At 43.7% G+C, this 23,384-nt stretch overlaps 1 protein-coding gene across 1 annotated transcript in view; it reads left to right on the forward strand.

Annotated features, from left to right (window-relative positions):
* CDYL2 (chromodomain Y like 2) overlaps window positions 1-23,384 on the forward strand; it is an 89,577-nt gene that overhangs the window by 36,047 nt on the left and 30,146 nt on the right. Inside the window, exon 2 of the mRNA XM_063141223.1 lies at window positions 15,724-16,318. Coding sequence (XP_062997293.1) covers window positions 15,724-16,318 — 595 coding nt within the window. The remainder of the gene's footprint in view (window positions 1-15,723; window positions 16,319-23,384) is intronic.

Raw genomic sequence — 23,384 nt, forward strand, 5'->3', positions numbered from 1 at the left:
GGTTTGCTCCTGGCTCTTCCAGAAAACAGTACTTTAAAATTAACCAAACTTAAACAGGAAGTGGATGATTCCTTGTGGCTGGAGGAGGTAACGGATGAGCCAAAAGCTTGCTTCTGTTCACTCACATAGGCCGTTGCTAGACAAGGCATTAGCGCGGTGTGAGGCCCGATTTCCCTCCTGTGCATCCAGATGACGCACAGGGGAATCCGGGGTCAGGCCGCGCTAAAACCTCCCTTAAACCGGCATAAGCGAATTCACTTAGGCCGGGGCTGCAGAAGGTCTAGCAGGGTCCGTGGCTTTTTGCAGCTGCTCGCTTACTCGTGAGTAGCCAGGAGAAGCCACAGACTGGGCACAGCGCTCATAGGAGCGCTGTGCCCATCGGGCCGGGGGGGGGATCAGGGGGAGATAGGGGCCGCGGGGGAAGGCCGGACCCGGCAGGAGAGAGGGGGGAAGAAGGCATGGGGCATGGAGGGAGGGAAGAAGGCATTGGGTGAGGGAAGAGGGCACGGGGCATGGGGGAAGGGCAGAAGGCATCGGGCGAGGGAAGAAGGCACGGGGCATGGAGGGAGGGAAGAAGGCATCGGGCGAGGGAAGAAGGCACGGGGCATGGAGGGAGGGAAGAAGGCATCGGGCGAGGGAAGAAGGCACGGGGCATGGAGGGAGGGAAGAAGGCATCGGGTGAGGGAAGAAGGCACGGGGCATGGAGGAAGGGAAGAAGGCATCGAGCGAGGGAAGAAGGCATGGGGCATGGGGGAGGACAGGCGAGCGAGGAGGAAGGAGGTCATCAGGCATTGGGGGGAATCGGGCAGGGGGCGCGGGGGGGCTTAATTTTTTTTTAAAAAAACCACTTACCTTCTCCGGCGGCTCTCCGGTGCACATGGCCCCTTTAACTAAAAAAAAAAAAAAAAAGGGGCCGATGCTACAGGGCTTCCCGTTGCCCCTTCACATCTTATGTGTAGAAGCCGGCGACGGCGCACGCTACCTGCTTATCCAGCAGGTCTAGCAAGGCCCATAGTAATAAACCATGGTTTAGTGTTACATCTGAGAAGCATGTCTCCAGAAGGTCTTAAAACCCAGGGACATTTTTATGGGAGAATGTAGTTTGGTCCCAAGCCATATAGGGGAAGAATCCACACATGTATGAATACCGTTTAAGAAGAGTCCTTTTAATGGTGAATTCAAATGTTTATCCGGCAGGTCTAGCAAGGCCCATAGTAATAAACCATGGTTTAGTGTTACATCCAAAATGGGACATTGGAATAATAAGTGGTTGTTTCCTGTGTTATATGCTGGATCTGCCGTATTTACAAGGTAAGAAATGCTACATTAAGGACAGAAAATATGTGTTTCACTTCTAGAGACTGCTGTAGCTCCAGTAGAGTTGAAAGTGAAAGAGAAAATTGTATGTATTCACCAATGTAAATGAACAAAAATGGGGAATATAATAATTATTTGGTTTGCATGTGTCAGTTCCAATTGAAGAGAGAACAGATGGGGAGATGGAAATCTAAATGACTGGTTTCTTCTTCTTCAGAATTGAAAATATCCTGATTAGCTATATAATATTTTTCCATACTAATAGAAACTCCCATGAATGTACTTTGAGAAGTTGTAGAATATAAAAGAAAGCTCTTCTGAGTCTCCAACCTATGAAAGCAGCAAAATATGCATTTTGAAACTGGAATAATGGAAATTAAAAGTGCCTCTTTCCAGATAAGCACATCTGGCAAAGAAAGAGGCTAGGTTGAGTCCTTCAGGGTATCTTGTTCTCAGTCTGTATCAGTGGTTCCCAAAGTGGGCAGTACTGCCCCCTTGGGATTGCATCGGGGGGCATTAAGAGGCAAGGGGGTGGCAGAGGGGCACTAGGAGGCAAAGGGGCAGCAGGGGGGCATTCAAGGTGGTCTTTTCCGAGAAGCACGTCTCCAGAAGGACTTAAAACCCAGGGACATTTTTATGGGAGAAGGTAGTTTGGTCCCAAGCCATGTAGGGGAAGAATCCACACATGTATGAATACCGTTTAAGAAGAGTCCTTTTAATGGTGAATTCAAATGTTTCAAAAGCACCAAAACGCTAATGAAGAGATATACCCTGCTTGGTGTGCCCTGCCACGCGGGCTGCAAAACAGAGGCGTTCACTCTCTTTTTCCTCCCTCCCTCGGCAAGCCTGCGGTGGGTGCTTCGGATTTTGAATAAATATTCAATTAATTGTTACTGTTTTGAATTCTATTGTTATTATCTTCCTTAGTGGGTCATTGAAAACGGCTATTCTGAATAATGATTTTTATAGTGTAGGGTAGCGGGCACTGGGCATGACTTTGTGGAACCAAGGGGGTGGTGGCCTGAAAAAGTTTGGGAACCACTGGTCTTTATTATGATACCTTCATTGAACCCCGTACTGGAAGTTCATGCACACAATGGCCCCATGTGGTGGTGTCCATCATTTTCAGTAAAAATGTACTGACTTTCAGCTGCACTGCCATAAGTGGTCATGTGACTGCCGACTATGTGCAGAAGTCTATAAAGATGGGATTTTAGTGCCCCATTGTAACCCATCTCCAAAGGAGCAAACTCCAAGGCATATTGCTTGCCGGTTGGTAGACTTTCCGTATGCCAACTTCTTTTTATGGCAGCGCAGATAAACATTACCACTACCATCTGCAATTGGTACATATTTTCTCATCAAGATACTCAGAACTGGCTGTCTGATTCTTTCCCCAGTTATAGTATTATTTATTTGTTTTGTTTCGGCTACTTCAAAAACAGTAAATTCAATCGGCAGTATAACCCAACACCAGGCCAGAATTGTACCATTAAATATCACCAGAGCCTTCTAAAACAGTGTCAAAGGAGAAGCATTATAAAAAGCTTTAGGGATGGGGCCCTTGAAATTAAAAGGTTCTTAACGCCCATTTGAAGGCCTGAATTGCTGGGACCAGGCATACACCAGTCGGAAGGGAGCTCCACAAATGTGGGGCCACCACTGAAAAGCCCCCGTCTCTTACTGAGTTCTTACAGAGCATTTAAGAGCATCCACAGTTTCATTTTTACCTAGTTTGGTGAAAGCTGCACGTAACATAAAAGCTGATTTGAGCAGCGGAGAAGGAAGGTGGATTTGTGGGTTTGCATATAAGAAGAAAAAGCACGTGTGATTCCTGCAGCCTGCTCACGGTTATTTTAATTTTTTTAAATGTGCTATGTTTTACATCTTTTTCAGTTGTTATTTTTTGCCAAATAAGCAAGCGTACCCGTCTGGTTCTCCTAATTTTTCCGCACAAAGTAATGTAATAAATACCCTACGCAAACAATCAAAACAATGAAAGCTTCTCCAAGTTCCAAATATGGGCAGAGTTTACATGCAGGTTTAGTTGTATATCGTGAAGCAGGCGAAGTTAATTTAGGAGGTTGTGTGGGCTCAGTCTGGCAGATGCCCAATGAATTCAAGGCTAAATTAGATTCAGTTGATTGTGTGGTTGCAATTAAGATGTTTAATTTTTTAAAAAATGAAAATAGCAGCTAATTAATGCTGTGGTCCAGATAAAAATCAGCACTCACCAAGGCTGCTGTTTCCAAGACAGGTAGCAGTTTTGGGGGAGGAGATAATTTTCATCAGGACTGCAGTGTTGTGGGGGTTAAACCCACCTTCCCCGTGCCCTGCAGTCCTAATCCCAGTGCAGGCTGGTGGCTCTGCTTTCACTAGGGCTGTGAATCCATTTTGGGTTTTAGTAAGAATCAGCCAGGACTCAAGGCTGCTAACCAAGGTTCTGAATTTATTTATTTATTTATTTATTTATTTATTTATTATTTAAAGCATTTTTATCACGCCGCCTCACCATTTCTGGCATCGAGGCGCTTTACAATAACACATAAAACAATTCCATTAAAACCCTCAACCCACATTAAGACAATTCCATTAAAACCCTCACCCTCAAACCATTAAAAGCTCTCAACCCCAATTTAAACCACCCCCTCCCCAGGCTCTTGTGAAAATAGAAACGCCTTTCAAAGGCGTTTGAAGCAATTGAGAGTGGAAGCCTGTGTAATCTCCAGCGGCACATTGTTCCATAACCGGGTGCCAGCCACTGAAAAAGCCCTGGCCCTGGCACATTCCAATTTGCAGCGGGGGACCATCAGGGCACCCTGCTCCTGAGAGCGAGTCTGCCAATGGTGAGACACAGGAGAAAGGCGAGTGCTCAGGTATCCAGGACCCAAGCAATGCAGGGCTTTATACATGGTCAACAAGACCTTGTAGCTCACCCTAGCAGCCACCGGCCACCAATGGAGCTCTTGAAGCCCCGAAATGATAGAAGACCACTTCGGGAGCCCCTTGAGCAACCTCGCTGCTGCATTTTGTACAGCCTGTAGGCGTTGGATTTGCTTCAAGGGAAGCTCTGTATACAACAGGTTGCAATAGTCCAGTCTGGAAACAACCAGGGCCTGGACTGCGGTGGTAAGATCAGCCTCTGACTGAAAGGGGCGAACTTGGCGGAGCACATGGAGTTCATAGAATCATAGAATAGCATAGCAGAGTTGGAAGGGGCCTACAAGGCCATCGATTCCAACCCCCTGCTCAATGCAGGAATCCACCCTAAAGCATCCCTGGCAGATGGTAGTCCAGCTGCCTCTTGAATGCCTCTAGTGTGGGAGAGCCCACAACCTCCCTAGGGAACTGGTTCCATTGTCGTACTGCTCTAACAGTCAGGAAGGTTTTCCTGATGTTCAGCTGGAATCTGGCTTCCTTTAACTTGAGCCCGTTATTCCGTGTCCTGCACTCTGGGAGGATCGAGAAGAGATCCTGGCCCTCCTCTGTGTGACAACCTTTTAAGTATTTGAAGAGTGCTATCATGTCTCCCCTCAATCTTCTCTTCTCCAGGCTAAACATGCCCAGTTCTTTCAGTCTCTCTTCATAGGGCTTCATAGAGTTGATAAAAGAAACTCCGAACCACAGTCCCCACCTGTGATGACATAGTTAGGGACTGATCAAGAATAACACCCAGGTCCCGCGCCTCAGTCACAATCCTTGGTCGGATTCCTGAAATAGGCAGATCTGCGAGCTCCTGGTTCAAATCTGCCAGCCGCCGACCTCAGCCAATCACAATCAGCTCAGTCTTCTCTAGTTCAGGACCTAGAACTAATCTAGTTCAGGACCTTGGATAGCTCTTTTAAAGGACTGGCTGGTTCTGACTGAAACCCAGGATGGATTCACAGCCTTGCCAAAATCAGAGCCACCAGCCTCCATTGCTGATCCTACCCCACCACTAAGCAGCTGCTATTTAAATATTTTAAAGTCATCACGTTCATTGTCATCATGCAATGAATGTCCTGTCCAGTGTGGTTGTGGGGGGAGTGGTTGATAGGCAAAATCACATTTAGGACTTCAGGTTGCTATCTCAGGCACCAGGGATTCAAATGCTCAGATGCGTAGATGGGGCGTTCAACAGTTAACATACGTCTAGTTGGTTTTATATTTCACTTCGATAATTCTGATCTTTTTTGCAAAAAAAGTTTCAGGGATGAAGAAGCCAGGAACTGTGTTGCACCTGTTAAATCACTGCAATGTTCTTACCGTAACTTTCATTGGTTCGGGCACATTCTCTTTCAGCCATCAATGACAGATGCTTTGGCTTTTATACCCCTCAGAGAAGCTGTTAGATGTTTTGCAACTGACTGCTTATGAAAAATTTAAGACAGAAAACTGGAAGCCATGAGAACGTCTTCTTCCAAAGTACCCTACACACAGGCCCTGTTCATGGCCAAAATCTGCCTTGGTTGTCAGGAATTGGCTTCGTGCTCACATGGTTTTCTCCTTCACCTTTTTCCTCCCCTTACTTGCTACAATTCCCAACTTCATGTCCCGGCTTGCTGTAAGATCTGAATCAGGTACATTGTGACTATCACAAATCATGCCTCTAAGCAAGGATAGGAAACCCAGTTCAAACCATGGTTCCCAGTTCTGGGTGTTTGTTTTGTAGTAACCATACTTGGCTCAGTTGAGATATGACAGTAAACCATGATCACTGCAAACCAGGAAATGAGGAGAGTGTAAGGTCAGAACTGGCCTGAGGCAAGACCCAATGGCGAAAACATGGTTTGTCCTTGACAGGGATTGAAGGAGGTGTCATTGAAACACTGCTCCTGTTCTCTCACAGTCATGGATCAGGAACCTGAACCCTTATCTTTAGAAGGGTTGTAAATCCACTCTGGAATTCAGTCAGAACCGGTCAGAACTCTAAAGGAGATGTCCAAGGTGCTGAACCCTATCCCCAAAAGAGGTTCAGCTCTTTGGATTGCTCCTTTAGAGTTCTGACTGGTTCTCCTTGAAACCCAGATCGGACTCACTGCCCAATTGTCATCGGAGCCACTAGCCTCCACTGATGGAAGTGAATTCATGCAAAAATAGAAGTTGTTTCTTTGGAATCTTGTGTCCTTCTTTTGAGTGCATGTGTACAACTGATAGAGTCAGCACATGATGCAGTCCTTAAATCAAGGAAAGCATGTGTTCCTTTAAGAGGTCTCTCTCCCAGAATACTTGGCCTAGCTTTTAATAGCAGAGATGGCCGTTGTGTTGAATGACAATGTACTCTTCTTCTCGAAATCCTCTTTGAATACCATAGGATTTCTTCCTTGTCTTTTTGCCGCGTATTGCCTAGAGAGATCGCGCTGTAGAGTTTCTAAGATTAGATTCTGTCAAACTGTGACGGCGGAATCGTATGTTGTACTAAAATCATTTTCACAGTCAAAAATAGGGCATCTGTAAAAGGAGTCGCAATCAACATGCAAAAGTGGCCGGACAAGAGAATTCTCTTTCGCATAACCCCATGAATGAGCGCATCCCTTTGACCCATGAAATCCTTAAAGTCTTATGAGGACGAAGGGGAATGCAAGCAAGACGAATATAGGTCAACAAATCAACCATACGGCAGCAGAGCCAGGTAAGGGGGAGGGGGCTTATTCGGCCCCCATTTTGTCCCCCCTTCCCCAATTACCTGCCTTTGCCATCCACTGCGGAGGCAAGTAGGAAAGGGGGGCAAAATCTCAATCCGCCCCTCTGGATCTCCCTCCGCAGAACAGAGCGGGGGAAGGTCAGATTGACCCAAAGCCATTTAGGCCCGATCCAGAAGTTCCAGATTGGGCCACGAAGAGGTTCGGGGGGGGGAGGGGTGTCCGTGCACAGCCCTAGTTTTCAGGATGCAAAATGTTTATTTTCACAAAGCCCAACATGTTTCGGCCTGTGCTTTATTCAAAGGCCTTCCTCGGAAGAATATTAGAAGATGGTGTCTGCAGAATTTCTTCTAGCAAAATACAAACTAAAATGATTACAAGGAGACAATTATTTTGCTAGAAGAAATCCTGCAGACACCATCTTCTAACAATCCCCTGAGGAAGGCCTTTAAATAAAGTACAGGCCGAAACACGTTTGCAAATCATGCGAACATTTCCCATTTGTAATCCCGACTGCAAGCAGGAGCGATTTCTTTTCAACAGGTTAGAAAAATGTAGTTTTTTTTAAAAAAAATGCACACTTAAAATGCATCTTTTTTTCAAAATGTGGGGAAAGTATGCACTTTTGAAGACTAGGCATGGAAATGCACACTTTTCCCATTCAAAATGGCACTTTTCCCATTTGAACGAGCCAAAAAAAAAAAGAGCCAAAAAGGTTTTTATTGATTGCTTTTATCTCGCTCTTAAAGATCTTCATGGCTTTTTAGTCTTTGAATTTTACAGTAGCTCTGATTTGTTTTATCGGTATCTTTTGAATGGTTGTTATTGTTGTTCCTTTTATTTATTTATTTATTTATTACATTTTTATACCACGCAATAGCCAAAGCTCTTAACTAGGAATTTCCACTGCAGGGTACTATAGATTATTATTATTTATTTATTTATTTATTTATATAGCACCATCTATGTACATAGATATTATAATAAATAAATAGTGTCACATACCAAATTAGATGGGGGTGGGGAGTACAAGTATTTGTCCTGTTCCATTGGGGGGGATCCAAAAACAAGTGAAGTATAATAGCAAATAAGCGCCAATGTCGTATAGTGGTTAGAGTGTTGGACTGGGAGTCAGGAGATCCAGGTTCTAGTCCCCACTTGGCCATGGACGTTCACTGGGTGATTTTGGATCAGTCTCAGACTCTCAGCCCAACCTACCTGGAGAGGAGGAAGATCATGTAAGATGCCTTGAGTTCCTTGAATGAGGAAAAAGAGGTCAGATATAAATGTAATAAATACATCAATGAAATGATATAAAGGCCATCTAATATGTCATCGAGTAGAGAGCAAGCTTTCAGGTTCTTCAGAACTCTTCTTCAGGTTAAATGTTTGATAAAATAGTGTGGGCAGGGAGGAAAACAGATAAGCATGATGGGAAAGTCTATAAGATACATGAGACGTTATGCAGACTTAATTTGGCTATCTTGCTAGTTGCAAATCAGGTATCAGGTTACACTCAGGACTTTTGTTGTTTATTCGTTCAGTCGCTTCCGACTCTTCGTGACTTCATGGACCAACCCATGCCAGAGCTTTCTGTCGGCTGTCACCACCCCCAGCTCCCCCAAGGTCGAGTCCGTCACCTCCATAATATCATCCATCCATCTTGCCCTTGGTCGGCCCCTCTTCCTTTTGCCTTCCACTTTCCCTAGCATCAGCCTCTTCTCCAGGATATCCTGTCATCTCATTATGTGGCCAAAGTACTTCAGGTTTGCCTTTAATATCATTCCCTCAAGTGAGCAGTCTGGCTTTATTTCCTGGTATGGACCGGTTTGATCTTCTTGCAGTCCAAGGCACTCTCAGAATTTTCCTCCAACACCACAGTTCAAAAGCATCTATCTTCCTTCGCTCAGCCTTCCTTATGGTCCAGCTCTTGCAGCCATAGGTTACTATGGGGAATGCCATTGCTTTAACTATGCGGACCTTTGTTGTCAGTGTGATGTGTCTGCTCTTAACTATTTTATCAAGATCGGTCATTGCTCTCCTCCCAAGAAGTAAACGTCTTCTGTTTTCCTTGCTGCAGTCAGCATCTGCAGTAATCTTTGTGCTCAGAAAAGTAATGCCTGTTCTCTCTTTGAAATAATTTGGAACTGCCTCTAATGCAAATCATAACACAGAGCCCCTTGAAAGGCAGAGAGCAGAGTATTTCAATAAAAATGTCCACATAATATAACATATAAATCTCATTAAGTGTGCTTAATTTTTCCCCCCCTCCAATACTTCTGGTCAAGTGGTTTTGTTCTAGTTTTGTTTACCAAATAAAGGGAAAATAAACATGCTAAAAGGGATTGCTCGGTTGTGCATCAGAACATTCTCTTATGCAAATTAACTGATATGTAAGCAGTGCAATGTGCACAATACAGCACTCCAGACAAAACAAATGTTTTGTAGCGCATCAAGTTTATACGTTGGGCCTTGCTAGACCTACCAGTTAATGCAAAGAGGAGAAGGAGTGAGGCCGCGCTGCAGCTAGCGCGGGCCGTCGCCCTTTTCTACACGTAAGACACGATGGGGAAAGGAAAGCCCAGTCACGTCCTGCATTTTTAAAAAAACTTAAAGGGCCATGTGCACAGGAGCACACTAACGAGAAGGTAAGTCTTTGTTTTTTTAAAAAAGGGTTCCCCGCTGCCCCCTGCCCCGATTTCCCCACACACAATGTATGATGCCCCCTTGCTTGCCCGTCTGTCCGCTCACCCCCCACTCACCCCCTCGCCCGCTCACTCCATCACTCACTCGCCCGCTCGTCCACCCCCCCGCTCGCCATGTCCACCTCCCCGCTTGCCATGTCCACCCCTCTGCTCACCATGTCCACCCCCCACTCACCTGTCCACCCCCTCGCTCGCCATGTCCACCCCCCGCTCACCTGTCCACCACCACCCCGCTTGCCATGTCCACCTCACCAGCTTCAGTCAAAAACAATACCACTATAAACCAAGCCAGAACCAATCAGGAACATGGATTAACAACCAACACTTGAATTTAACTATTTGTTATTTATTTATTATTGTATTTATATCCCACTTTTTTTCCTCTTAAGGAACCCAAGGCAGCATACATAATTCTCCTCCTCTCCATTTTATCCTCACATCAACCACCCTGTGAGGTAGGCTGGGCTGAGAGTCTGTGACTGGCCCAAAGTCACCCAGTGGGTTTCCATGGCCGAGTGGGGACTAGAACCCGGATCTCCTGACTCCCAGACCAACACTTTAGCCACTACACCACACTGGCTGTCAAGCCACATTGATAAACATCATGGCTCATTTCTTCCTCTAGAATTGCTTAGAACCCTAGCAACTGGTTGTGTTCAGCAGCCAGAACATTTTATTTGTGGAACCTTCCGCCAGGATATATGACCTGTTAATTTTCAGGCAAGCCTTTAAGACTTCTTTATTTGGGGTCACCTTTAGCTAAGGAGGGATTTTCCACCCCCTTCAAAGTGGCTTACAAAACAGCAAAAATTAAAACACAAAATTAAAAAGCCCCAGTAACAATGGTCATCAACATTTAAAACATAAAAATACATATTTATGTCAGCCAGATAGGAATACACATACCAGTGTCTCATTAGAAAATGTTCAGGGTATTCTGAATATCCAGATATTAACACCAAACATGAATAACACCCCCCCTCCCAAATGTGCAGATGTCTTGGTTATGTCTGCAAATTGATACTGTGTGGGATACATTGATTTATGAGACATAAATATGATCTTGGTCATGTCTCTCTTTTACGGAAACCTAGAAATGTGTTCTATTTATGGCATCAATTCTATCTGTTAAGTATATAATGTCACAACTGTTATTCAAGCTAAATGATTCCTGAAAAAAGCTTACTTCATGGTGGAGAAGAAAAGCACAATTAAGGCAGATAATATATCACATGTATTGGCTTTCACATTCCTTCCTAGTTCATTGCATTTTTCCTGAGCTTGGCCGACGGTTATCCACTTTGGTTGCCATTAAGATGTATCTTTCCTCTCCAAGCCCCAATCTGCAGGACTTGGTAACTTTGGATGTCTTTCAGGTACCTTTCCTAGCACATGTCCTATATGATTGCATGTTTTGCACATTACTTGAGAGTAGAAATGCTGGAGAAATTCAAGCTGGACGAAAATGAGTTCAGATTTCTAAGAATCCAACCTGCAGAATCCACTGTGGACCAGCCTCCTCTGGCCACACAGAATCCCCGAACTTCCAGATTTTAGTTTTTACTTTCCCAAAATTTACACAAATTCTTTTGCAGGAAAATACGCGTGTTTCTCCCCTTATTGGCACAGGGAGGCCATGCATGGCTGTACAGATGTTGGAAAAACCCACAACTGATTTCTATGAATCTTGACTTTTCTCAAGTCGCACAGATTCCACGGACTTATGTACTTTTTCTTTTTTTACTGCCTGGAATTTTACGTCAATTTAGTCATAGAAAAATATGTAAAATAAAAATTTCTAAAAAAACAACACTGGCCAAAACACATTTCCCCCATAGGCTAAAGCATGAAAATTCACATATTGGGGGATTTGTACAAGTGCGAATTTGTGCAAATTTAGAAAATTGGGGAAAAATCCAATTCCATCAATGAGCAAATGATGAAAGAAAGCCACCTTGAATCTGCGAAACTCAGACAGAATGGATTGTACATCCCTTCATGGTAGTGCCTTGAACCCCAGAATAGCATTGGGCTGGATGTGATCCTCTAGTATCTTGTAGATACTGTATTTCCTTTCTGTACCTCCCTATGCTAAACCACTCTGGGCAGTTCACAAAAATTACAGCCCACAAATACAGGATAATAAAAACATAATATAAAACCTTTAACACACACAAATTAAAAAATTTAAAACAGCTTTTTAAAGAAGCCCAATTACAATAAGATACCTGGACTTGATAAAAAAATTGCTGTTAAAAGCTCCATCATATGCCAGCAAATGCCTTGGAGTAGTGGAAAGTCTTTACCTGGTGCAAAAAGATCCCAACATTGGGGAGAGCATTCCATAATCATGGGGCCACCACAAAGAAGGCCATCCTCTGGTCCTCCCAAAAGAGATGTACAGAGAGCTTCAGCTTCTGGGCACTATTGAAATGTAATAAATAAACCAATGAATTTTATTTGAGATGGCCTAAAGCTTTATTTGGGCTGCACGCTCCAGTTCGTTATTCATTTATGCATACGTTGGGTCTATCTTTAGCATGTAGCAGTATGCTTGACAGTGTCCGGCACCCAAGCAATGCACTGGGCCAGAAATTATGCTCATAGCAACTCATAGTGGACACCATGTCAAAGGTGTGGTTGATGCTGGGTCTTGTATTCACCCTCTCATGCTGCTTGAAGCAAGTTACATGGCCGGGCCAACTCGTGTAACATTTGTATTAATTGTGATTGCCCCCCGAACCACTTGATAGCCACTGGTCCCCCACCTATTTTCCATCTGTTGGCATGTAGACCTTGTTAAAAAAATCACCTTCATTATTATTCATCACAGATGGTAAAAGTTTTTGACCTGGCTCATGGACTGAAAAATAGAATAACAGAATTGTCAGTCGCCTGCCCCTAGGGGGCATTGCTTAGTGGGATCCATTTTTTAAAAAAAAATAGTATGAGTCAATGTATAAGTGTGCCAAGTTTCATATTTTTGACCCAAAGGGCATTATTATAGGCTTAACCGCTCCATTAACTTTCCACTGAATGGCACCAATTTTTCATAAATTGTAACATTGTCAATGGTGCGAAACATTGTGGGAGAGTCTTGCAGCTGGGGCGAAAATGACCCCAAAAGCCAGATTAGTAAATTTTGTGTGAAATGATGGGGGGGGGGGGGGAAACCACCCACTTTTGCCCTCATGGAAGGTTGTAACTGGGGGGAAATAAGTTTTAAATATTCAGGTCTGTAGAGGGTTTTTTGGTTTTGTTGGAGCACTATTGATCCCTGTTATCATTTCTGGGGATATTATGGAAAGGGATTATCTATGCTCCTTTCTCATACAAAATGGGCAGAACAGATTCTGGATTAAGTAACAGCAGACACATCAAGTTAACTAATAAAGTAACATTTGGTGTGCATCGTTTTTTTGGTTCTCTCAGACTGCTCCGAAAGCTGGAGCTGGTGAAGAACGCAGCAGCTCGGCTGCTGTCAGAAGTTGCCTCCTTTCAGCATATAACTCCTTTGCTGAGGGAACTTCACTGGCTACCTATTGGCTACCAGGCCAGGTTTAAGGTTTTGTTACTGGTGTACAATGCCCTAAACAACTTGGGACCAGGATACCTGAAAGAGTGCCTTCTCCCTTACCAACTTGCCCGGTCACTGAGGTCATCTGACGGCATGCACCTGGTGGTTCCACATGGACCTGTGGCCCAACTGGAATCCACCAGGAGAAGAGCATTTAGTGTAGTGGCCCCTTCTCTGTGGAACTCTCTGCCCCTGGAGGTCAAGCAGGCACCAACACGAGGCTGCTTCCGGCGCTTCCTGAAAACAAGTCTGTTTCGAGAAGCCTTCCTCAACTGAGTAGCCACTGTTTTTCTGGTTCCTTTGTTTTTAAATTGAACAATTTTAATTTGCTTTTTTAAACTTCTTTTACGGTTCATAACTATGTTCACTGCTCTGTGTTAGATAATTGAGCGGCATATAAATATTGTAAATAATAATAATAATTAATAATAATAATAATAATTCCAATGGGATTGAATTGACCCCAAAAGCCATAAGAGTAAAAAAATATTGATTCTCTAAGTTCATCCCTGAACAGCAGGATGAGGAACTTGTGGTCCTCAGGATGTTGTTTGACTCCTTGTCCTACCAGCCCCAGAGAGCATGTCCAATGGCTAACATACCTATCTGTCATTGAAATGCATGTATGTCTCGGAGTGAAATGGAACTAATAGATAGTGACAGTGAAACTGAAGGTGCCCCAATGACCTCAGCGGAAGAGAGTTGACCTCTGTTGAAATAGATCAGTAGTTGTTAGCATATCATGCACGTGTCTTTGGGTTCCTAAAATTAATTCGTGTGTCAACAGTTTTCAGTACCTTTGGGTTTTTTTCTTAAATTTAAACCATGTCAGGAAGTACCTGCTTTAACTTTTTACAAGCATATCAAGATAATTTTTACAGAATGCAACATCTGAATCACATTAAGAAAGTAGTGCTATCGATTGCGCCCTCAAACTTGGAGGCTTCCAAGATTCCTATGCTCTGAAACTGACAGGGCAGAAGGAGTGGCAGAGGTGATCTTCACCTCCCTGCCCTTAGTCTTTGGTGAGTTTCACTAGGTGGGGAGTCCCCATCTAGTGAGGAGAGTTTGAAGGAGGCTGGAGGCAGCTCAGGATATCTCGTGTCCTGGCCTTTCTAATCTCCTCCCCGCCCACCGGAACGCCCCCTTTCCGCCTCCTTCAAGGTCACTTTTCCAACTTCCAAGGGCAGCCACATGGTTCTTTCTGCACTCACTGCGAGGGGGCTGGGGAGTGGTGTTGGATTACTGACTCCCCCTTCTGAGGTCAGAAGGTTGTCTCCGACCTCAGAACAATTTTTTTGAGCAATCCTATGATCCTTGGGGGGTATTTCAGGTCAAATACTTGTGGTGTACCAGGACAAAAAAAATGACATGGGTACAGTTTTTTTTTTTAGCTTTGTTTGCTAAACAAAACACGAAAGAGCCTCGTGTGGCACAGAGTGGTAAGTGGCAGTTACTGCAGCTGGAACTCTCCCCACGGCCTGAGTTCGATCCCAGCAGAAGCTGGTTCTCAGGCAGCCGGCTCAGGTTGACTCAGCCTTCCATCCTTCCGAGGTCGGTAAAATGAGGACCCAGCTAGCTGGGGGAAAGGTAACTGCGACTAGGGAAGGCAATGGCAAACCAACCCACTACAAAGTCTGCCAAGAAAACGTCAGCAAAAGCAAGCGTCCCTCTAGGAGTCAGCAATGACTCAAGTGCTTGCACGAGAGGTTCCTTTCCTTTCCTTGCTAAACACATGTAAAACAAACATGCTAAATTAGATCTACCTAGGGCAGTGGTAGGCAACTTGTGGTTCTCCAGATGTTTTGGCCCATGGCTTCCATCAGCTCTATCCAGTATTGCCAATGGTGAGGGATGCTGGGAGTTGTAGTCCAAAACTTCTGGAGGGCCACAAGTTGCCCTCTAGGGAATCCGAACATTTTCTGATGCTAACTGAAAATTTTTCTATGCAAATGAACCTAATTTGCATTGGATTTCCCCCCCCCCTCGAAAATCTATGTCAGGGCTGCTGAGATATGATTAACCCTACCTGTTATGGAGGGTTAAAAGAGGCATTTCCTTTTTTAGAGAGAACAGGAAGTGCAACTTCTAAGATTATGTCTACTATAGCACATGTGTACATTGTCTATAAGGAAGCATTGGGTTAGGTTCTAGATTAAGTAAAGTCCCAGTGATTTCAGTGGCAATTCAGTTCAATTAAGCTAGTTGGGGTCCAACTCATAATTTTTTCTCATGTGCAAATTAATACAGGTTTAATTGATCAATTAATCAATGCAAACTTAACTGCTCGATTAATCAACTAAAATGAAATACCCATTGATTAATATTTCTGTAATTGGATGACAGCTCTCCTGATGAATTGCGTGTTTCCTATACTTTTCTGCTTAGATGTAAGGCCCATTGAGTTCAATGGGACTTACTCCCAGGTAAGTGGATCGAGTTTTATAGCCTGAATTATTTCCCCTTGTACCTGCTCACAGTTTTTTCCATTTTCTCTGCTTAGGTTGAAAGGATTGTAGATAAAAGGAAGAACAAAAAGGGTAAATGGGAATATCTTATACGGTGGAAAGGTTATGGGAGCAATGAAGACACGTGGGAACCTGAACATCACCTATTGCACTGTGAGGAATTTATTGATGAATTCAACGGACTGCACGTCACGAGAGAAAAGCGAGCGAAGCACGGGAAACAAGCCAGCACACCAAAATTTTTACGAGAGAGCAGAGGGTCGTCCCTTGACAAACTACCACACAGGCCATCTGACTCTGGGAAGAGCAAAGGATTGTCCCATAAAAGGAAGCGCATGGCCCCCACATTTCAAAAGCCAAAAAAAGGCTACACGGCAAAACCGGCCTCTTCGGGAGATAGAGCTGCGAAAACGGTATCTTATCGGACTACCCCCAGCGGATTACAGATTATGCCATTGAAAAAGCCACAGAACGGCTTGCAGAATGGAGACGCCAGTTATGAGAAGGATTCTAGACATTTTGGGAATGGCTCCCAAAAGCCAGACATGGATTTAAATGTACATGAAGGGGAACCTGACGTGCCCGGAGTGTTGGATGTTAACAACGAATCACCCGTCATGAATGGAATCGGTATGTGATTTTGATTTGTTTACTTCAAGCATTCTTTTTTTATTTTCATATGATATTTCAACATTTTAAGTCTATTATAGTATTAACTTATTAAGCATAAATGCAGTCAATAAAATGTTTATGTGTCAGGGTTCCTTTTATATCCTGGATCCATTGAGCAACACTTTGAGGATCTCTTGCCTCCTTAAGGGTATCATCTTCTTTCTTTTCATCTTCCCCTTCCAACTTATGCAGGGTTTAGGCATTAGACATGGGGTGATTGGCATTTAACCCAGCAGTTTACTAATATATCAAAATGAGCAAATTACTATTAAAGATAGAGCTGAGTGATAAAAAGGCATTAAAAGAAAATAAAAGTTGCAAACACTCAAGTTCTTTTACCCTAAGCTCCACCTAGACTTCTTCAGGCTGTTTCTTTCCTCTCCTTCCTCATGCTCTGGTCTTTTCTGGCTCTGCCCTGGCTGGCTCTCCCACTCTTTTACTATTTCAGCCTTGAAGAAATTAAAATTAACCAGGGAAATAAACTTAACCAGAGAAATAAAACTACTCCTTTCAGGGATACGACGGCGACGACGACAACGATGATGATGATCATCATCATTTACATACCGCCCCATAGCCAAAGCTCTCTGGGTAGTTTACAAAAGTTAAAAACATTGAACATTAAAAAACAAATATACAAAATTTAAAAGCATAAAAGCATAAAATACAAACAAAAACAAACAATATCTGTTTAAAACAACTATTATTGGGTAAGAATAGTTCTTCTAAACTACTTTAACACCCCCTCCTAACAGAAAAAAAACTAGGCCTCTAAGGCCTGGCCTTTTTACTTTGCCTCTATAGGCCTCAAACCTTCACAGTAAGTTATTACATTTATTTATTGCATTTCTATACCGCCCAATAGCCAAATTACATTGCATCATCATCATCATCATCATCATTATTATTATTATTATTATTATTATTATCATTATTTCTTTACCGCCACATAGCTGAAGCTCATAGCTGAATCCATAAAAATATAAAATATGACATAATAAAAACAGGCTAAAATGTTTAATAAAACAATGCAAACAGCTAAAAACACTTTAAATAAACAATATTCCCCTCCACCAGCAGACCTGTTCTAAAACAGCAGACATAGATGCCTCATCATTTACCATTAAATGCTGGGGCTGGGGGGTCTTTATTCCTTTCCCACTACTGAAAAAGTATGTGTTAAAATACATTAAACTTACTCAGATCTCTTATCCATTCTTCCCTGTATCAAATGATGGTATTTTAAACAGTTTTGTACTACTTTGCCACAAAGGTCAAAATGGTTGAGCTGGCTATCTCATGTGTGGTGGACACTGTCCTATTGCCAGTGTTGAACTGTGATTCAATATGTTGTATTTTGTGGTTTTAATTGTGCCTCAGCTAATGGGCAGTATATAAATGTAATAAATAAGTAAACTGTGAGTCCCACTGGCTTCTATATATGGAATGAAAACAGGGCGCTAACTTGTCCTTTGCCTCAGGCAGCAAAATCTCTTGGGCCGACGCTGCAGGCTGATATATGGTGGAGTGGTCCTTTTAGTTTTTCAACAAAAGCTTTATTAATTGTCATTAAAAGTGGTGATTTCTAGTGGAAAGCTTCTGTGCATGTAATATCAGGACATCTGTTTGGCTAGGGATGAGGTATTCCTTCAGAGTTGCCTTTCACGGGTTGGTCCAGTCAATGGAGAACATATCTTAGGTTACCAATGAGGCGAGTTCCATGACTGCAAATAAATGCACAGAACCCCATCTGGAGAGGCATTTCTATAGAAAAGTGAATGAGGCATCAGACAGACACAGTCAGGCAGATCAAGGGAGTAAAACCCATACTTGCTAGTTGCAAGTTACCAATAGAATACGTAGGGCTGTGGCTGACCTGTCTTGAAAAGGTGTGCCTAAGCTTCCCAGCCAATCAGAAGTCTGGACTCAGGACTGATAAGAGCCAGGTTGTCTTGCCATCGCAACCAAAAGATGGGCAAGTTCTAAAGAAGGGGTCAACATCTCACACCCTCTTGACCAACTCCAATCCCCAGTGGACAACTTCCAAATGTCAAGGCAAAGAACATCTTTGGCAAAGGAATTGATAGCAGGTTCTTCAGCAGGGAATGAGGTTAAGCCTTAGCTTGTTATTCCCCATTCTCCTGTCAAAATGGGACTCTCGCTAAGGTTCTAAAGGTTACCAGGTCCTCCACGTTGGCTGAAAGATTGACGCCTCAAAGGATGTGAAGTCTACTCCCTTGAGGGCTGCCACTGACCTGTGAATTCCGAACATGATGCATTTATGATTGTGGATTTTTGATGGCCATCTCTTCTACCATCGCTAGGGATCGTCTTGGCCTATCCATCAATACACAAAATGCTTCCGTGCTAATGCTTGATCTTCATTCATGATAAAATCCATTGGCGGGGGGTGGGGGTGGGCTCAGGAAAATGCTACTTTATATCAATGTTATATGTTCCAATTCATTTTGGGGTTTTGCTTATATCCCTTTGTTCCTGTGTTGTATGTACAGGTGACAAGGAGTATTCATAACTCTCCAATTCCCGTTTATCTCCTCCCTAGACCAAGCAATCCCGATATCGTCACGGTCTCCTTATATGGAAATCTGCTCTAGCTTCCAAAAATTTTTGCTGATCTTTTCGCGATCCTTTCTCTTGCCATTATATCCTTTCAGAGATTATGGGCTCAGGATTGAGCATGCTGTTCCAGCAAAGGATGTCATTGCAATATGTTAGGTTCAGCGTGTACAGTCTTTCGCTTTCTTCCATCTTCAGTCTGGCTTCTTTAACTCTTGTAGTGCCCACTCAGCAGAAGTTTTGAAATATTCAGGGCAACCTTCCAATCTCTTTCCGGTTAGTTTCATTTCAGACGAAGATGTTTTCTCCTTTTTGCATCATATTCCCTCACCCAGGCCTTTTTTTAATGTCTTTGAGAAGCCCGGTAACTGAACATTCATCTAATGCAACCTTCCATCTCACTGTCATTGAATTTCCACCACCACCGCCCTCAGCTGGAGTGTACTCTTTCTCATTTTTTGCTTTGCTTTTCAAACCAGTATTTTTCATGTCTTATAACAGACAATGCAGTCTCAAAGAAAGAGATGCAATAGGGAAGGTGGAGGAAGGGAAGTCATGGATCAGCATTCAACTAGCGGCCAAATCCCACCAGTTGAAGATGAATTATTATTTCTCAGTGAGCTTATCGTCCATGAAAGCTGACCAAATGGGCATACATGTGTCCATATCGTGTTGCAGAACATAAATGGGAGACCTTGGGCCTTCCAGATGTTGATGGACTTGGCCAACATGGCCAGTTCCCTTTCACCCTGTTATAGTTCCCAGGGTGACAGGGAAAGTAGATTCTCAGGGCTCTTCTGGACAAGGCATTTATCTTGCTTTCTTCATTCCCTACTCATAGTTGTTCACAGGTTGTTAGACGAAGACGTGGCCCTCCAGTTTTGCTTGTGTTTTTAAACAGCAAGGTTTTTTTAAAGCAGGGAAAGTGCAGTATTTAATTGTAAAAGTGAAACAAAACCCTTTTTTTTACTTGTGTATTTGCGATATTCCCCTATACCACAGTGCTACCTAGAAGTTACATAGCAGGAAAGCAAACGCTCTTGTATAGTGCTTAGATCTCAATTGTGTGACAAAACCACAAGTAGATACAGCAGATTAACAATCTCTTGTAGAAAAGCCTTCACCCTGTATGGGGTGAGAAGAGACATGAGTGAGCACGGATGTACCAATGAACTTTGATTCATACATTGCATGAATGAGGTGCTGTGATGGATCTTTTGCCCAATAGCCTCCAACGTTCTACATGTGACACAATTGAATTGGGTGTCCTGGGTTCAAACATTTTCTCAGCTGTCAGGTTTACTGGGTGACTTTGGCTCAGTTACTAATTTTGAGCCTAAGGTACTCAGGGCTGGCCCAAACAAGATGGCACCCCCTCCCATTCCAAGTATGAAAGCCAACTGGCCTGCCAGATGAAACTGAATTCAATGCTGAAATGGTACAGCATCCTCTACTGCACCTGAAGGCACCAGGCTAACTTAGACGGCACAGAGCAGGCTGCACGGCACACAGGTTTTCTTCCAACATCTTGCTGCCACTTCCCAAGATCTGCTGCCTGAGCCGACTGCCTCACTCTTCCTAACGGTAGAGCTGGTGCTGAAGCTACCTCCTTGTCATGAGGATACAATGGGTATTTTGAGCAGAATTAGGAAAAGGACTAAAAATAAAACTGCCAATATCAAAGTGCCCTTGTACAAATCTATGGTGCGACCATGCTTGGAAATATTCTGTACAGTTCTGGTCACGCCAACTAAAAAAGAGGAGATATTGTAGAGCTAGAAAAGGACATTCAAGGTGTTCAAGGGGCTAGAGCAACTCCCTGTGAGCAAAGGATACAATATTTGGAGGCTGTTTCCCTTAGAAAACAAGACGAGTAATAAGTGACGTGATAGAGATGTATAAATATTGCATGGTGTGGAGAAAGCAGATAGAGGGAAGTTACACTCACAACTTCTCTCTCTTCCTCATAATATTAGAACCCAGTGGGGTCATTCCATGAAGCTGAATGGTGGGAGATACAGGACAAATAAAAGGAAGTCCTTCACACAGCACATAGTCAAACTACGGAATTTGCTACCACAATTTGGATGGCTTTATAAGGGGGCGGATGAATTCCTGGAGGAGAAGGCTATCAATAGCTATTAGTCAGAACTGGCTAATATATTACCTCCATTATCGGAGGAAGTATGCCTCCTGGGCTGGCCCTACCATTGGGCAGGGTGAGGCAGTTGCCTCAGGTGGTAGATGTTACGAGGTGGCAACAAAGCATTGGAGGAGAATGCTGCGAGCCATGCAGGCTTCCCACAAGCATCTGGTTGGGAACTTTGAGAAGAGAATCCTGGACTAGATAGGTCTGTGGACTGATCTAGCACAGGGATCTTTTTATGTAGTAGGACTTAAATTAGTCATGGCTAATTTAAGTTCCATCGAGTTCAATGGATCTAGTTGTTCTTATTATCAGCAGTTATTTGGAGTAAAACTGGTACCTCTTCTTCTTTTTGACAAAAGATTTGCTTTCCTGCATAGGGTTTCATCTAGCCTGAAATATCAAGGTAGTGAGATATTTCTGGGTGGCTTTGGAGCATAAGAACTGGCAAAACCCTTCCAGCGTTTCTTCAGATGAGGTGTACTCTCTTCCCCCCCGCCCCACTCCTACTCCGTTCCCTTCCTTCATGTCTGGCTTTCTCGCATTGCTGCCTTCATTCAAGTCAGTTCCCTCCTGCAGGAAGCAGCAAAGAGAAGCTGACTTTCCATTTTATTTCTTTTTTTCCTTCCCCGGCGTCTTTGAGCCCTGGGCTCCTGTCGTCGGCAAATTCTGTGCTCATGAGGTCAGGATGCCGGCCAAAATTGCTTTACATTGGCCAGCCACACACGCACTGCAACATATGCATACGGTGCAATGGAGCCAGAGGAAGAGAGATGAGGTAACCGAAATGAAATAGGGGAGGGAGAGAGAGAAGCAACTGAGAAACTGGCTAGACCACAGGTTGCAAATGATGATGGACAGGAGGGACGGGAACACTATAATGCTCATTTTAAATAAATGATCTAGAAAACAAGGGTTGGGGGGGGGGGAAACAGTGATTCAACTATAAATTTGTGAAATTGAGCCAGTAATTCAAGGAGAAACGGTTCAGTGAAACAGGGTGGGTGGGTTTAAATCTAGGTGATTTAAATCAGCAAGAAAAAGAAGGTCGGTTTAAATTACTGATTTAAGCCATGTTTCCCACTGAAACCTTTTCATCTATTTCCTGATCAGTCGTGCAAATCTGACCACTAAACCATGCTAATTTACAACTAAGGGGCAATCCTATGCAAGTTTCGACTGAAAAATGTCCTACAACATTCTCCAGCCAGCAACGTAGGACTTTTTTTTCCTGTCTAAGCATGCAAAGGATTGCATCCCAGAGTATTATTTATACGGTTTCCTTCTTACAAGGAGGCTTTGCATCTCTTGGGGGCGGTCTTTACACAGGGCAAGCCCTGCGGTGGCTGTGAACCTGCGCTGCGTCCCATGGAGCTGCGCATTGAAAGAGTTGGGGACTTACCCTGACTTTTTCATTGGGAGCCAAGTCAGTACAGCTCTTCCGCCATCTGACATCATCCCTGGGGCAAATCCGGGGGATGGTTCTGGTGGGAGGCAACCAGCAATTCACCTTCCACCAGGAAGAGGGCAGGAATGTGGCTCTGGTACCCGTGTAACCACCAGAATCCCTGTGCCCCCTCCTTGGTGTTGGGATTACCCAGTGAGAGTAAAACCGCAAGGTTTTGTGGGAAGGCAGTACCCACTTTTCTCGATCATCCCAGAGTGCAGAACACAGACTAACGGGCTCAAGTTACAGGAAGCCAGATTCCTGACTGTTAGAGCAGTATGACAATGGAACCAATGACCTAAGGAGGTTGTGGGCGATCCCAAACTAGAGGCCTTCAAGAGGCAGCTGGGCAACCATATGTCAGGTATGCTTTAGGGTGGATTCCTGCATTGAGCATGGGGTTGGACTCGATGGCCTTATAGGCCCCTTCCAACTCTACTATTCTATGATTCTATGACTCTGCGCCATGAAGACAGAGCCTGTCTCACTGTATACATTTTGCATGTTTTTAATTTTTTTTACCTATAGAGGGCATTGTCTTTAAAATATTCCCCTATAGGGTGTCTCTTATGTCCAGAACCCATGACAGTTTGAGCTTAACAGCGCAATCCTATACATGTTTACTCAAAAATAATTCCACTGAGTTCAATGTGGCAAAGGGCTCATCTACACCAAGCAGGATATTCCACTATGAAAGCGGTATGAAAACGGTACATAAAAGGTAGGAGCCACACTACTGCTTTATAGTAATATTGAAGTGTACTGCAGGATCTATACTACTGCTTTATAGTGGTAATGAAGTGCACTGACAACTGTTGGGGCCCATGACACATCTACACCAAGCAGGATATAAC

Source organism: Elgaria multicarinata, chromosome 14 (assembly GCF_023053635.1).
Source record: "Elgaria multicarinata webbii isolate HBS135686 ecotype San Diego chromosome 14, rElgMul1.1.pri, whole genome shotgun sequence".
NCBI lineage: Eukaryota > Metazoa > Chordata > Lepidosauria > Squamata > Anguidae > Elgaria > Elgaria multicarinata.